Source organism: Microtus oregoni, unplaced genomic scaffold (assembly GCF_018167655.1).
Source record: "Microtus oregoni isolate MIOR12 unplaced genomic scaffold, Mior012 000004F_ref0000308, whole genome shotgun sequence".
Taxonomy (NCBI): Eukaryota; Metazoa; Chordata; class Mammalia; order Rodentia; family Cricetidae; genus Microtus; species Microtus oregoni.
In genome coordinates, this window is record NW_024543063.1 from 65,877,930 (window position 1) to 65,892,980 (window position 15,051).

At 39.0% G+C, this 15,051-nt stretch overlaps 1 protein-coding gene across 4 annotated transcripts in view; it reads left to right on the top strand.

Moving 5' to 3' along the window:
• Neto2 (neuropilin and tolloid like 2) overlaps nucleotides 1-15,051 on the top strand; it is an 81,690-nt gene that overhangs the window by 37,973 nt on the left and 28,666 nt on the right. For all 4 annotated transcript variants that reach the window (XR_005974160.1, XR_005974161.1, XM_041650115.1 and 1 more), the window contains exon 7: nucleotides 7,403-7,631. Coding sequence is in view for 2 of the 4 variants with exons in the window: in XM_041650115.1 (XP_041506049.1) it covers nucleotides 7,403-7,631 (229 nt within the window). In the remaining 2 variants the exon portion in view is untranslated. The remainder of the gene's footprint in view (nucleotides 1-7,402; nucleotides 7,632-15,051) is intronic.

The following is a 15,051-nucleotide window of genomic DNA, read 5'->3' on the forward strand; positions in this document are numbered from 1 at the left end:
AGCTATGAAGTCAACAGATATACGAATGAACAAAAGAGGTTATATATACACAGTAGAATATTATTCAGCTATGAAAATGAAGTACATTCTGAGCCTAGATGAGATTAAGTCAAATCTAGACAGGTGTTACACGTGCTCACTTATACAATGTGGAAGCCAAAAACAGCTGGTCTCATTAGAGAGTAGAATAGTGATGAGCCCAGCCTGGAATTCAGGGAAGAGGAAGGGAAAGAATGACTGACAGGTACCGGGGTCCTGTGGGATAATTAGTGGACAATTCTCTGTGTATTGCAACAAAAATGACAGAGGTTGTTTTTTATTTCTAACACAATGGTAAATGTTTAGAGTAATCGCTATATGCTTATCAGCTTTAGTCATTACATAGTATAGTTTGAATGGAACAATTACTATGTGTTTACTAAAAATCAAAATAAACCAATCAGTGGTGACACACCCCCTTTAGTTCTAGGACAGCCAAGGCTACACAAACCCTGTCTCAGAAAAGAAAAAAAGAAAGAAAAATTAGCTGGGTGTGGTGGTATCGCATGCCTGTAATTGCAAAGTGCAGGAGAGAGTGGCAAGAAGATGACAAGTTCCAGGCCAGCTTCAGTGAATTTAAGCCACCTGGAACTACATAGTAAAATCCTATCTTTTAAAGAGTCAATAAAAATATAGGTAAAGGGTTTTTTTAATTTTATGTGTATGTGTTTGTCTCCATGTATATAAGTGTACCACATACATATCTGGCACCCTCAGAAGTCAGAAGAGGGCATCAGATTCCCTGGAACTGTATTTACAGACAGTTGTGAGCTGCTGGGAACCAAGCCAAGTCTTCTGGAAGAGCAGCCAGTGCTCTTAACTACTGAGTTCTCTCTGTCTCTCTCTCCAGCCTCCTAAATAAAGATATTTTTAACTATTGTAAGACAAATCAACCATAAAGTATACCAAATAAACAGCAGATACAAATCTGAGAGAGCCACTGGATTTAGATATTAAATCCAGTAAACTCACAGAATTAAATTATAAAAGGAAATGATTCCTGATATTAAAAGATGATTGGAAATTTGAACACTGGTGTATTTGATATTAACAGTTTGCTTATTTTGTTTTGACTGTAGCGTGAGATAGGATTTGTGTGTGTGTGTGTGTGTGTGTGCGTGTGTGTGTGCGTGTGCGTGCGCACGCACACGCACACGCATGCAAGCGCACACACATTTGCGAGTAGGGGCCAGAGGTCAGCCTCAGGTATGGTTCCTTGAAAACCATCCACTTTGCCTTTGAAAATAGGCTGTCTCACTGGCTGAGGGATCACCAGTTAGACTGAGCAAACTGGCTTCAGCAACTCTGGAGACCTATCTAATCCACCTTTCCAGTGCCAGTACTGCAAGCCCACCATGCCCAACTTTCCACTTTGGTGGAAAATAAAGCAGATACTTTATTGACTAAGCCATCTCTCCACATTTTTTCAAAGTGGTGCGTATAGAACCACTTACAAATAAAATTAGTGTCTGGCATTTGTCTGTAATGGGGCAGAAGTAATGAAAGACAAAAGACAAAACAGAATTAGCCAAGTTGGTTGTTAGTGAAGTTGAGGGGATAGTTTGTGGAAATATTATATATTTTGTCTGCTTTACATGTTTAAAGTTTTCCAGTTGAGAATTTTTAGATGATCGCAAGAATATCATGGGAAACTTTATTAATAGGATGATAAATAGTCTAAATTGTGATGTCTGGATTATAGAATCTCCCTGTTTCCTCTCTGTGCCTTTCTACCCTGTATCTTTCTCTTCACAATAGCTTAGGAGACTAAAACTGAGGAAATTCTCTCATTCTTGCCAATGAAGCTGGGGAAAGGAGGAACACTGCCAACTCAGCTAGAGAAGGCACTGGAGAGAAGTAGAGGGGGACAGCACTGACTGCTCCTCCAGTGCTGTGCAGACAACAGAGCCACAGCATGGCAAGTTACAGAAAAAGCCACATTCTCAGTCTCTGAGTGGAGCATTACCTGGATAAGCTTACACAGCACAGCAAAGGATTAAATACACCCACCACCACATGAAGTAAGGTTGAGCTTGTAGTGGGAAGCTAACAGCATTGATTGCCTGCAAAGACATTAGGGAGAAAAACAAAAATCAGTGATCTACGGGATATTTCAGTCTTACATCATAATATTCAAAGTGTCTAGGATTGACAAGTAAGTTAGCTTATGTTATAATCCCAACACTTGGGGTGCTGAGACAAAAGGATGACTATAAGCTTCAGGCCACCCAGGGCCTCATAGCAAGATTCTGTCTTAACACAGAAACGGTCTAGAATAAGTTTAATGCATACAAACAACCAAGAAAATAGAATTAATTCTGAAATTAGATTCTAACAATTCCCCCACCTTAATGGGATCCAAATACCAAATTGTCATAACTTAAGATCATTAGTGTAACCAAAATCGGGGAGGAGGTTGGGAGTGGTGGTGACAGGACTCAGCAGAGAAACTGGCATTTAAGAACCAGACTGAAACAGTATCTGAAGTCTTCAGAACTGCTGAAGATAATGTCGATCAGAATGGAGATAATGGAAAGTCAGCACAATCAAACTTGAACTGGTAGAAATTATCTAACCTAAATTATAGATAAATGAGTGAAAACAAGCTGATAGAGCCTCTGGCAACTGTAGGACGATTTCAGGAGGTCTCGCAATTGCATCATCTAATCTATGAAGAAAAAGCTTAGTGTAGAATAAACATTAGAAGAAGTGTTTGCTTTTACAATCTCAAGTTTGGTGAAAAATATAAAACTTACAGACTTAAATTCACTGTGATTTGGACATGGCAGTGCACACCTTTAATCCAAGCAGATCTCTGAGTTTGAGGTCAGCCAGGTCTACAGAGAGTTCCAGGATAGCCAGGGCTATGCAGAGAAACCCTTTTTCAAGAGAGAAAAGAAACTTCATTTGCAAGGGGTTATTAATTGGAACTAACTTCTGAGTCCAAGCTGGGATCTTGTATCCACTTCTTTCAGCACTGGACCCTCATCTAGCACAGACCCATTCAGGCCCTGTATTTGCTGCCACCGTATCCTGAGTTCATATGTGTGTCAGTCCTGTTGTGTTTAGAAGGCTTCGCTGCCTTGGTGTCCTCCATTCCCACTGGCTGTTAGAATCTTTCTGCCTTTTCTCTCACTTTTTTTGAGCTCTGAGGAAAGGGTTTTAATGAAGACATCCCATTTAGGGCTGAGTGTTCAGAGGTTTCTCACTCTGTACTTTGTTCTGGTTTTTGTTCTTATCTATTGCAGTAGCTTCTCTGGGCAGCATCTCTGAGGATGGCTGAGTAAGGCACTGATCTATGAGTGTATCTGACTGACAGGAGCCATTTTATTATTTCGTTCCTTTAGCAGAGCAGTAGTAGTTGAATTTCCCCCAGGCTCTCGGGCCTATCTAGTCTTAGACTCTGGGCCACTCTATCAGTATCAGGCATGGGTTCTGTCCCAGGGAGTGGGCCTTGTGTGGCTGCGTTGATGTATCACTCCACAGGAAATGACCAGTTTAGGCTCCATATCCCCTACTGCTAGAAGTCATAGATTCCTAGGTTTCTAGCTCATCCCAGAGATTCCAGTTGTCTCTCCCAATATTCTCTCCTTCCGTCTGCCTCACAACCTGATCTAATTTGTAGTTTTAAAAAACTAATTATTTATATTTATGGTTGTGAGCCTAGACTTACCCCTGGACCCAGCAATACCACTCTTGGGAATATACCCAAGAGAGGCCTTATCATACAACATAAGTATATGCTCTACGATGTTCATAGCAGCATTGTTTGTGATAGCCAGAACCTGGAAACAACCTAGATGCCCTTCAATGGAAGAATGGATGAAGAAAGTATGGAATATATACATATTAGAGTACTACTCAGCAGTAAAAAACAAGGGCTTCTTGAATTTTGCATGCAAATGGATGTAAATAGAAAACACTATCCTGAGTGAGGTAAGCCAGACCCAAAAAGAGGAACATGGGATATACTCACTCATATTTGGTTTCTAGCCATAAACCAAGGACATTGAGCCTATAATTAGTGATCCTAGAGAAGCTAAATAAGGAGAACCCAAAGAAAAACATATAGGCATCCTTCTGAATATTAAACTTCAGCAGGCGATGAAAGGAGACAGAGACCCACATTGGCGCACCGGACATAAATCTCAAGGTCCAAATCAGGAGCAGAAGGAGAGAGAGCACGAGCAAGGAACTCAGGACCGCAAGGGGTGCACCCACACACTGAGACAATGGGGATGTTCTACTGGGAACTCACCAAGGCCAGCTGGCCAGGGTCTGGAAAAGCCTGGGATAAAACCGGACTCTCTGAACATAACGGACAATGAGGACTACTGAGAACTCAAGAACAGTGGCAATGGGTTTCTGATCCTACTGCACGCACTGGCTTTGTGGGAGCCTAGGCAGTTTGGATGCTCAACTTACTAGACCTGGATGGAGGTGGGGGTTCCTTGGACTTCCCACAGGACAGGGAACCCTGATTGCTTTTTGGGCTGCGGGGGGGGGGGGACTTAATTGGGTGAGGGGGAGGGAAATGGGAGGCGGTGGCAGGGAAGAGACAGAAATCTTTAATAAATAAATAAATTTTAAAAAAACTAATTATTACCTTCTGTGAGCAAGAATATGATAGATTATGATTTAGCATATGATCCTTCTCTATGAAGACATTACAATCTAATGGAAGATAAAATTATAGTGTTAGAACCATGAACAGAGTGTTTTTATTACATAAATAGTGAATTAATGAAAACTGCTTATTCTATATACCTAGAAAGGGTTTATTTTATCTGAATACTTCCAGGTAACAGTCCATCACTGAGGAAGTCAGGTCAGAAACTGAAGCAGAAGTCATAGCACCTTACTGCTTACAGGCTTGCTCAGTTTGCTTTTTTATATACCAAAGATAATCTGCCCAGATATGGCACCTCCTACAGTGGGCTGATATATTACAAATTCTAATTGGTATTAATAATAAGAACCCAGAGTCAGATATAGGGTTAATGCTGAAGATCAGAGAAGTATATATACTATATAAAAGAGAGTTTTTACCTTTATCAATGCTCAGATTAAAGGGGCGAGCCTGTCCTCAGACTGCATCTCCAGAGTACTGCTGTCTCCACCAAACCTCAGACTGCCATGAGCTCCTGTCTCCTCTCGCATTATATTCCTCTCTCCACCCAGCCATATCACTCCTGTCTGTACCTCCCTAGTGCTGGGATCACCTTTGTGTGAGCTTGTTTCTCTTTTAGACAGATTCAATCTCATGTAGTCCAGGGTAGCCTTGAACTAACAGAGATTCCCTCTGCCCTGGTCTCTAGTGGCTTAGCTCTGCACTCTGATCTTCAGGCAGGTTTATTTGTTAAAACACAAACAAAATATCACTACAAGCTGAGTCCTCCTACATCAATCATTAAATAAGAAAACCTGTACAGACTTTCCTACAGGCAATCTGATGGAAGCATTTACTCAACTGATGTTTCTGTTTCCTAGATGTCTAGTATTAGGTTAACAAAAGCCAACCAAGACACAGACAAATAGTAAACATAATTTTAAATTTTTAAAATATACTTTATTTTAATATTAATGTTAATTATTTTTTAATATTTTTACTTTTGATTTCTCACTGGGCTATTATGTAGCCCAGGTGACCCTTGAACTTGGCATGTGATGCAAGTCTGAGTTCCTGGTCCTCCTGCCTCCACTTCCCGAGTACTAGGATTCCAGGTGGGCACCACTTCGCCAAGCTTGTTCTGGATTTTGCTATAGGTAGTTTTGTTTGATTGGTTTGGGGATTTTTTTTTTTTTTTTTGAGGCAGAGTCTCATGTAGTTCAGGCTAGTCAGGAATTTGCTATATAGGATGCTGTTTTGCCATGATTTTGTTGGGTTAAGCCTTTTAAGGGTAGAAAGACTACCACTGCCTCATGAGTGACATCTGGGAGGTTGAGTCCAGTGACAAGTCAGAGGAAATACTGCTTTTCACCCAAGGAAATTTTAATTATAGCACCGACAAGGCAAGTAGAGACAAAAAGTGAGAATATGTGTATGTGTGTAAATGTAAGGCTTCCCTTAAAGTTGAGAAACACACACTTTAAACACAAATCAGCCTGAGTTCAGATTCTTACCCTTGGGAGCTGGAGAGGTAGCTCAGCAGGTAAGATCACTTGCTGCTCTCCCAGAGAAGCCGGCTCTGTTCCCAGCACCTGTATTAGAGGTTCACAGCCACTGTGAGTTCAGCGCCAGGAGTTATGGTAACTTCCTATGACTTCTATGGATACCTGCATACACATGACAGACACAAAAACCTACAAATACACATAAATCAAAATGAATCTATTTTTAAACTCTCTGCTCCATATGACCCTGAACAGGTTGGATCTCTCTTGCTATAAATAACAATACTTTATAAGGTTCTGTTAGAGATTAATGCATAGTCTTTGTAGCAAAGAATATAAAAATTGACTTATTATTTATTGCAAGTTGGTTTACTTTTGTCTGAAGATTTACATTTTTACATTAAGAAATTTTATAAAATGAATAAAGCAAACACTAATAGTGGTTATAATACGGAAGCTATGTTTTGTCTGAAAAGTAGAAAGTGTTATTTACAGAGTAGAATTTTAAAAATGCTTAAGTGTGTAGCAGTGGAATTGTGAGTAAATGATAGGGTGCTGTGTGGGGGAGGATTGGAATAAAGACTGTAGATGAGCCTAGTGATGTGTTACTACAGAAGTGGGGTGCATTATCTTGTGCATCTTATAGTTAAACTCAGGTTCTGAGAGGTACAGAAAAGGCTGGGGATGCAGTTCAGCTGTCAAGGCACTTGTCTTCTATGGATGCAGCTCTGGGTTTTGACTCCCAGCACTGCATAAGACCAGGTGGGGTGGCATATGTCTGTAATCTCAGCACTGGGATGGAGGAAAGAGGAGGATTGGAAATCCAACGTCACCCTTGGCTAGATTTTGAGTTCAAGGTCAGCCTAGGCTATATGAGATGTTGCCTTGAACATAGATAAGTAATAGAATGCACAGAAAAACTGAAAGTACCACTAATAACTGTTAGAATAGAAAAACTTTGAGCAATTCTTTTATTTCCTTTATATATTAATACCATGAAATTATCATTATAATGAGATTAGATTATGTAAGAATACTCTTTGTTTAAAAAAAAAGCATATTTAGATTTCTTAATGTTTGGATCCATTAGTAAGACTGTTAATCTTAGGCCTTTAACTACTGAGGTATCATCCTTCTGTCATTGTGTTTTTCAGTCAGTCATTACAATTCAGTCTACTATGTTGACCGAATCGTAAAATAGAAAACTTTTAAGTATTTTTTTAAAAACTCTTGTGTTTTGGTATTACAGATTTATTTGAGGTTCTTAGATTACCAAATGGAACACTCAAATGAATGCAAGAGAAATTTTGTGGCGGTCTATGATGGAAGCAGTGCTATTGAAAATCTGAAGGCCAAGTTTTGTAGCACTGTGGCTAATGATGTAATGCTGAAAACAGGAGTGGGAGTGATACGGATGTGGGCAGATGAAGGCAGTCGGCTTAGCAGGTTTAGGATGCTCTTCACTTCCTTTGTGGAACGTAAGTAACTAATTCAAATCTATTGCATAATTTTTCCTCATTCACGATATGCTTACTGAATATCTACTTTTTTGACAGAAAAGTACTTTTATAATGTCATTTTGTAAATTGTCATATCACACTTTTTAACTCAACAGGAACATTTTCCTCACTAACTTACAGCAAACCCTTTGCCAAGTCAGCAAGTTAATACAGGAATAAAGGTCGTCAGGGCAGAATTTGGGAGTCAGATTATGGCACATGATGCAAAGACAAATGATTTTATACACCATAAAACACTAACTTTAAATACATAGTGAAACATGCTTGTTTTAAAAGCATCAACATTAATTATATTACAAACCAATGAATTATCCAAAGGAATTGTTTTTTCTCTTTCAGATACTTTTATCTTACATGCAGGGGGATAGATACAGATCTATTTGCATTCTTCTGCATGTTGACATCCAGTTATGCCAGCACTGTTTGTTGAAGATACTTTCTTTTTTTCATTGTATAACTTTAGGTTCTTTGTTAAAAATCAGGTGTTCATAGGTGCGTGATTAATATCAGGGTCTTCAATTCAATTCCGTTGGTCCATCTGTCTGTTTTTGTGCCAGTACCAAGCTGTTTTCATTACTATAGCTCTATAGCAGAGCTTGAAGTCAGGGATAGTGATGCCTACAGAAGTTCCTTTATTGTACAGGAATTTTTGGCTATCCTGGCTTGGTTTTTTTTTTCCATATGAAGTTGAGTATTGTTCTTTCAAGATCTGTGAAGAATTGTGTTGGGGTTTTGATGGGGATTACATTGAATCTGTAGATTGCTTTTGGTAAGATTGCCATTTTTACTATGTTTATCCTACCTACCCAAGAGCATGGGAGATCTTTCCATTTTCTGGTATCTTCTTCAATTTCTTTCTTTAAAGACGTAAAGGTCTTGTCATACAGGTCTTTCACTTGTTTGATTAGAGTTACCCCAAGATATTTTATATTGTAGCTATTGTGAAGGATGATGTTCTCTGATTTCTCTCTCAGCCCGTTATCATCTGTATATAGGAGACCTACTGGTTTTCTTTTAGTTAATCTTGTGTCCTGCCATATTACAAAGGTGTTTATCAGCTATAGGAGTTCCCTTGTAGAATTTTTTGGGTCACTTATGTAAACTATCATATATCTGCTAATAGTGGGTTTGACTTCTTCCCTTCCAATTTGTATTCCCTTGATCTCTTTTTGTTGTCTTATTGCTCTAGCTGGAACTTTGAATACTGTATTGAGTAGATATGGAGAAAGTGGACAACCTTTTCTTATTCCTGATTTTAATGTAATCTCTTTGAGTTTTTCTCCATTTAGTTTAGTGTTAGCTGTTAGCTTGCAGTATGTTGCCTTTATTATGTTTAGATATTATTGGATTTTGTCAAAGGTTTTTTCTATATCTAATGAGATGGTCGTATTTTTTTTATTTCAGTTTATTTATATGGTGGATTATTACATTGACAGATTTTCATATGTTGAATCATTCCTGCATCTCTGGAATTAAGCCTCCTTGGACATGGTGTATAATTTTTCTAATATGTTCTTGATTTCTATTTTCCAGTAATTTGAGTATTTTTACATCAATGTTCATGAGTGAGATTGGTCTGTAATTCTCTTTGTTGAGACTTTCTGTGGTTTGGGCATCAGGGTAATTGTAGCCTCATAAAAAGAGATTCTCTCTTCCATCTCTTGTATTCTGTAATTCCTGATAATTTACCCAGATTTTCCATTTCCATAATTCTCTCGGTTTGTATTTTATTTATTGCCTCCATTTCAGTTTTCAAGTCTTGAACCATTTCCTTTACTTGTTTGAATGTTTTTTTTTTTCTTGGCTTTCTTTGCTTTCTTTAAGGGATTTGTTGATTTCTTCCCATTTTTGTTTGTCTTTTCCTCTACTTTAATGGAATTTTTTCATTTCTTCTTTAAGGGCCTCTAGCATGTTCTTTAAGTTATTTTTAAGGTCCTTTTCTTCTGATTCATCTGTGTTGGGCTGTTCAGGTCTTGTGGTGTGGGACCACCAGTTTCTGGTGGTGTCATACTGCTCCTTATGTTTTATGTGTTCTTGCACTGGCGTGTGCCCATCTCTCCCTCCAGTGGGTGCAAGTGCTTCAGGGGTCCCTCTTCCTCCAGTGGGTGCAAGTGGGACCTGTAGCTTATGTGGTCGATCTTCCTCCAGGTACAGATTGGTCTTGCCTCTGGTGGTCACTAATGCTGACCTGGGGCTCCTGCAATTGTAGACAGGGCCAAGGCTCTGGTGGGTGCAGAAGGTGGGGGTATGTAGAGGCTGCTCCCAGGTCTCTGGGGCTTGGCTGGGTGGGAGTAGGGCACAGGATATGCCTCCAGGGGCTAGGGCCTAAAGAGTAGAGCCCTCCAGGTGGGGACCCAGATACTCACCTCTCCAAGTGGGGGCCATTTTCAGTTGTTTACTGTCTGAGCTTTAAGAGCTTCGCAGCCAGGTAGAGGGGATTTTTTTGCAGAAGAAGTTGATATTCAGTAATTTATATACATAAGTGAGTTTTTAGATGTGTATTCTATTATTATATGATTATATATTACTACTATTATTCTAAAATCCTGAGATTTTGATGTATAGAATCCCAGCTTCAACCCAGGAGTCTCTAAGTTTGCCTCCTGTCTCTTTCAGTGTCCAGACATTACTTTTTTTCTCGTTCTCCCTTTTTATTGTCCAAAGTATATCATTGGACCAATTTGCTACCAAAGAGTAAGGCAGAGCAAATCTCTCTTCCAAGGACAGGGGGATCTATAGGCCACAAAGAAGCAAGCAGAGCATGGAAAAGACAGGAAACTGAATTTACAACCAAGCACTCAGGTTTAGATACAGCTGTGTAAGGCGTGGGAACATCAAGTTTTCGAAGGTGTGTGGATTAATATCTAGGTCTTCGCTTCGGTTCGATTGGTTCTCCTGTCTGTCTTATGCCAATACCAGGCTGTTTCCAGTACTGTAGCTCTGTAGTTGAGTTTGAAGTCAGGGATTGTGATGCCTCCAGAACTTCTTTTATTGTACAGGATTGTTTGGGCTATCCTGGGTTTTTTGCTTTTCCAAATGAAGTTAAGTACCGTTCTTTCAAGGTCTGTGAAGAATTTTTCTGGGATTTTTGAATTTTTGAATCTGTAGATTGCTTTTGGTAAGATTGCCATTTTTACTATGTTAATTCTTCCTACCCAAGAGCATGGAAGATCTTTCCACTTTCTGGTGTCTTCAATTTCTTTCTTCAAAGATTTAAAGTTCTTGCCATACAAGTCTTCCACTTGTTTGGTTAGAGTTACTCCAAGATAGTTTATGCTAGTTGGGGCTATTGTGAAAGGTGATGTTTCTCTGATTTCTTTCTCAGCCCTTTTATCATCTGTGTACAGGAGGGCTACTGATTTTTTTGAGTTAATCTTGTATCCTGCTACATTCCAGTCATTACTTTTAACCCTATACTTGGCATTTGTTGATAAAACAGGTCCACTTTGTTTTTCCAGCTTTAGAACTGACCATATTTCTAAGGGCACACTTCCTTTTCTTACTATGAAAAACCTGTCTAGTTGATTTCTTCAACGCATACACATAATTTCAAAACTGCTAGCCATTATCTCTGTGAAGAACATCCTAACAGAGTATTCATGTGTCCAGTTCTTTTTTTTTTTACATACTAGGTAAAATATACATAAAATTTATCATCAACCATTTTTACATGTACAAATTTGTGGTGCTTAGCATTCAGCTACTTTCATCTTATTTTACATCTCTTACCATTATCTTAGTCACTGTTCTGTCACTGTGATGTGATACCATGACCATGGGGGCTGGCTTACAATGTCAGAGAGTTAGTTCATTATTATCGTGCTGGAGGGCATGGCCCACACATGGTGCTGGGGGAGTAGCTACGATCTACATCCTGATCCCACAAAGCTCAACCCCAGAGACACTCTTCCTCCAATAAGGCCACACTTCCTAATCTTTCTAATCCTCAAATAGTGCTACTCTCTATTAACATTCAAACATATGAGCCTATGGGGGTTGTTCTTATTCAAACTTCCACACCATTATCTATCTCCAGAGACATTTTTGTCATCAAAACTGAAATTCCACACATTAAATAGCCATGTTTATTTTGCTCTCCCTCTTCCTTGTAAGCTCTGTTCTCCTGCACTGTCTGTTAGTAATAGTAATTCACATAAGCAGACCCTGCAGTGCTTGCCCTTTCCTCTTGGTGCACTTAGTTTCATACTTTAGAGCTTTTTCATGTATCAGAATTTTGTTCCTTTTAAAACTTGATAATAGCCCATGATAATTGCATTCCTATGAACAAATACCTACCAAAACCAATATAAGAAGGGTATTTATTGAATCATGGTTTGAGAAAGTTCAGTTCTTGGTCATTTGTCTCCATTCACTTGGACAGAGAATCGTGGTAGTGCTGGTAGCATTCATTTGTGACAAGCAGGAAGCAGTAGTTATAGGAAATGGCTAGGGACCATGACTTGAGAGGTGTGTGTGTGTATGTGTGTCTGTGTCTGTTTATAGGTCCTACATCCTACCTAATCCACAAGCTTCTCTTATAGCACCACTGTCTATATTTAAAGCTTAAGCTGTGAGAAACATTTCATATTCAAACCATAGCAGTATTTGTTCATCCTGTTGTTCTTAAATCTGACTGATAGAGACTTTTGCTGTTTGTACCTGTTGGTTGTTATGAGGAATGATGTTGCAGATATGGAGGTGCCAGGACCACAGTTCCTGCTTTTAATTTTTTACTAGCTCATGTGGTAAATACATGTTTAAATTTCTAAGGAACCAACACATTTTCCACAATGGCTGTACTATTCTGTCCCACCAGGAGTGAGCTCCAGTTTCGCCACAACCTTGCAACATTTGAGCAGCTTTTCAATTATTTTTTACTTATAACCCTCACTGTATGAAAACCGGAATCTCATTGGAGGTGTGAGTCATAAACATCTTTTCAGGGTTACTTAGCTTAGGCTTTCTCAGGCCTTTTACTCATTTTTAAATGGGGTTGTTACTAAGTTGTAGGAATCATATGTTTGGTATCATTCCCTTATCAGATAAAAGTTTTTACATTCTGGGTGTTATCTCAGTATTTGACAGAGTTTTAAGGTTTGCTGCTGTTTTTGAGACAATATCTCACTATTCAGCCCTGGTTTGCCTGAAATTCACTATGTAGACCAGGCTGACCACTAACTCCCTTTCTTCTGCTATCTCCCAAATTATAGGATTAAAGGCATGCATCACCACACTCAACAATATAAATGGTTTTTAATTTAAATAAACGTCAATTTATTTTTTTTCTTTTGCTACCTGTGCTCTTACTGTGATAAACAAGAAAATCACTAATAAACCAATGTCATGAAGTTTTTCTTCATCTATTTCTGCTAAGAGTTGTATGAGATTAGTTCTTATTTTGGGTCTTTGATACATTGGAATATATTTGTTGTATTTGTACAAGGTGAAAACCCAGTTCATTCATGTTCAAGTACATAACCAGTTTTACCAGAGCCTTTTGCTGGAAAGATGGTGCTAGCACTCTTCCCAAAACCCAGTTGACTTCTTATAAGAACTCTTGCTTCTCGCCCCTGTTCTGGTCTGCTCTTGGCTGCTTCCAGCTGTTTTGATTTGGAGTGTTGTAGAAGGTCATAAAATCGGGAAGTACAGGTCTTCCAATATTTTCTTTTTCAAGACAGCTTGAACTGTTCTAACTCGCTTCAGAGTTGATGAAGTTTACTATGGATTTTCTTTTCTTTTTTTTAATTTTAGCAAAATATACTACTGGGATTTTGATAGGAGTCACTTTAAATTTATGAATCAGTTCAAGTAATACTGCCATCTAAACTACATTTTCAAATCAGTGAACATAGAATGTCTTCCCATAAATACAGACTTTTGTCATCTTTCATTTTTTTAATAATATTTTATAATTTTCAGTTTCTAAGTTTTTCGTTACCTTTGTGAAACTTCCTTGCAGTTTATTTTAGTGCATATTTATTATGATAAAAATAGATTCTCTCCACTATGTTAGTTTCCTGCTGCTATGAAAAAGCACCATGATGAAACAACCTGTAGAGCAGTGGTTCTTAGCCTTCCTGTGCTGCGACCCTTTAATATGGTTCCTCATGAAGTGGTGACCCCAGCTATAAATTATTTTTGATACTCCATAACTATAATTTTCCTACTGTGTGAATTGTAATGTATAATAGGCAGGATATCTGATATGTGATTCTCAAGGGGATCATAATCTACAGGCTGAAAATTGCTGCTGTCGAAGAATTTATTTTGATTTATGGTTCTAGAACGTCCATAATGGCTTCCCCGATTCCATGGGCATTCCACCAAAAGCCCTTGCAAAAATGGGGGGAAAGCACAGCCTTACTCTAGCAACTGTCAAAGCTTGATTTCTTCCCCTGGTTCCTTCAGATATGGAAGTATTTCATTCCTGCTGAGAAGAGAGGTCAGCCTTGCTCAGATCAGTTTTCATTTCCAATGAGAATACCTCACTCTGTGACTTTTCATTAATATCAGTGGCAGGATGATTCTTCTGAGAATCATCTAAGGGCCTCCCCTTACTGTGTTTGTGGTGGTTTGAATAGGTATGGCCCTCATAGACTCATATGTTTGAATGCTTGGCCCATAAGGAGTGGCCTGTTAGGAGGTGTGGCCTTGTTGGAAGAAGTGTGTCACTATGAGGGCAGGATTTGTAGCTTAAGCTATGCCCAGTTTACAGTCTCTCCTGCTACCTATGGATCAAGATATAGAACTCTCAGCTCCTTCTCCTTCTGCATGCCACCATGCCCCACAATGATAAGGGATTAAAGCTCTGAAACTACAAGGCAGCCCAAATGTTTTCCTTTCCAAGAGTTGCCGAAATCATAGCATCTCCTTCACCGCCATAGAGACCCTAACACCAGGAACTGGGGAATTGCTGTGATAGGCCAGACCATGTTTTTGCTTGTAGTAATATGAACTTTGGTACTGTGATTCAGAGAACAGTTGAATGCTTTAAGTGGGCTTAATGAGTCATACTAGAAGGAACAAGGAAGACTGAACTGCTAAGGATAGTTTGAACTGTGGGAGCTTGGCTCAACAGGTTCAGAGAAGAATGTTAGTATGTGGCCTGGAAACCGGTCTTGTGTGATATTTGGTGAAGAATGTGGCTGCTTTTTGTCCTTGTCTGAACCCATCTTTTTTTATTGCTTTTATTACTAAATATATTTTTCTCTGCTCCCCTTCCTCCCTCTCCCATGATCTCCACACTCCTAATTTACTCAGGAGATTTTGACTTTTTCTACTCCCCATGTAGATTAGATCCATGTATGTCTCTCTTAGGGTCCTCTTTGTTGTTTAGTGAACCCAAGTCTTAAACAGCTGTACTTATGAAATAAAAGGC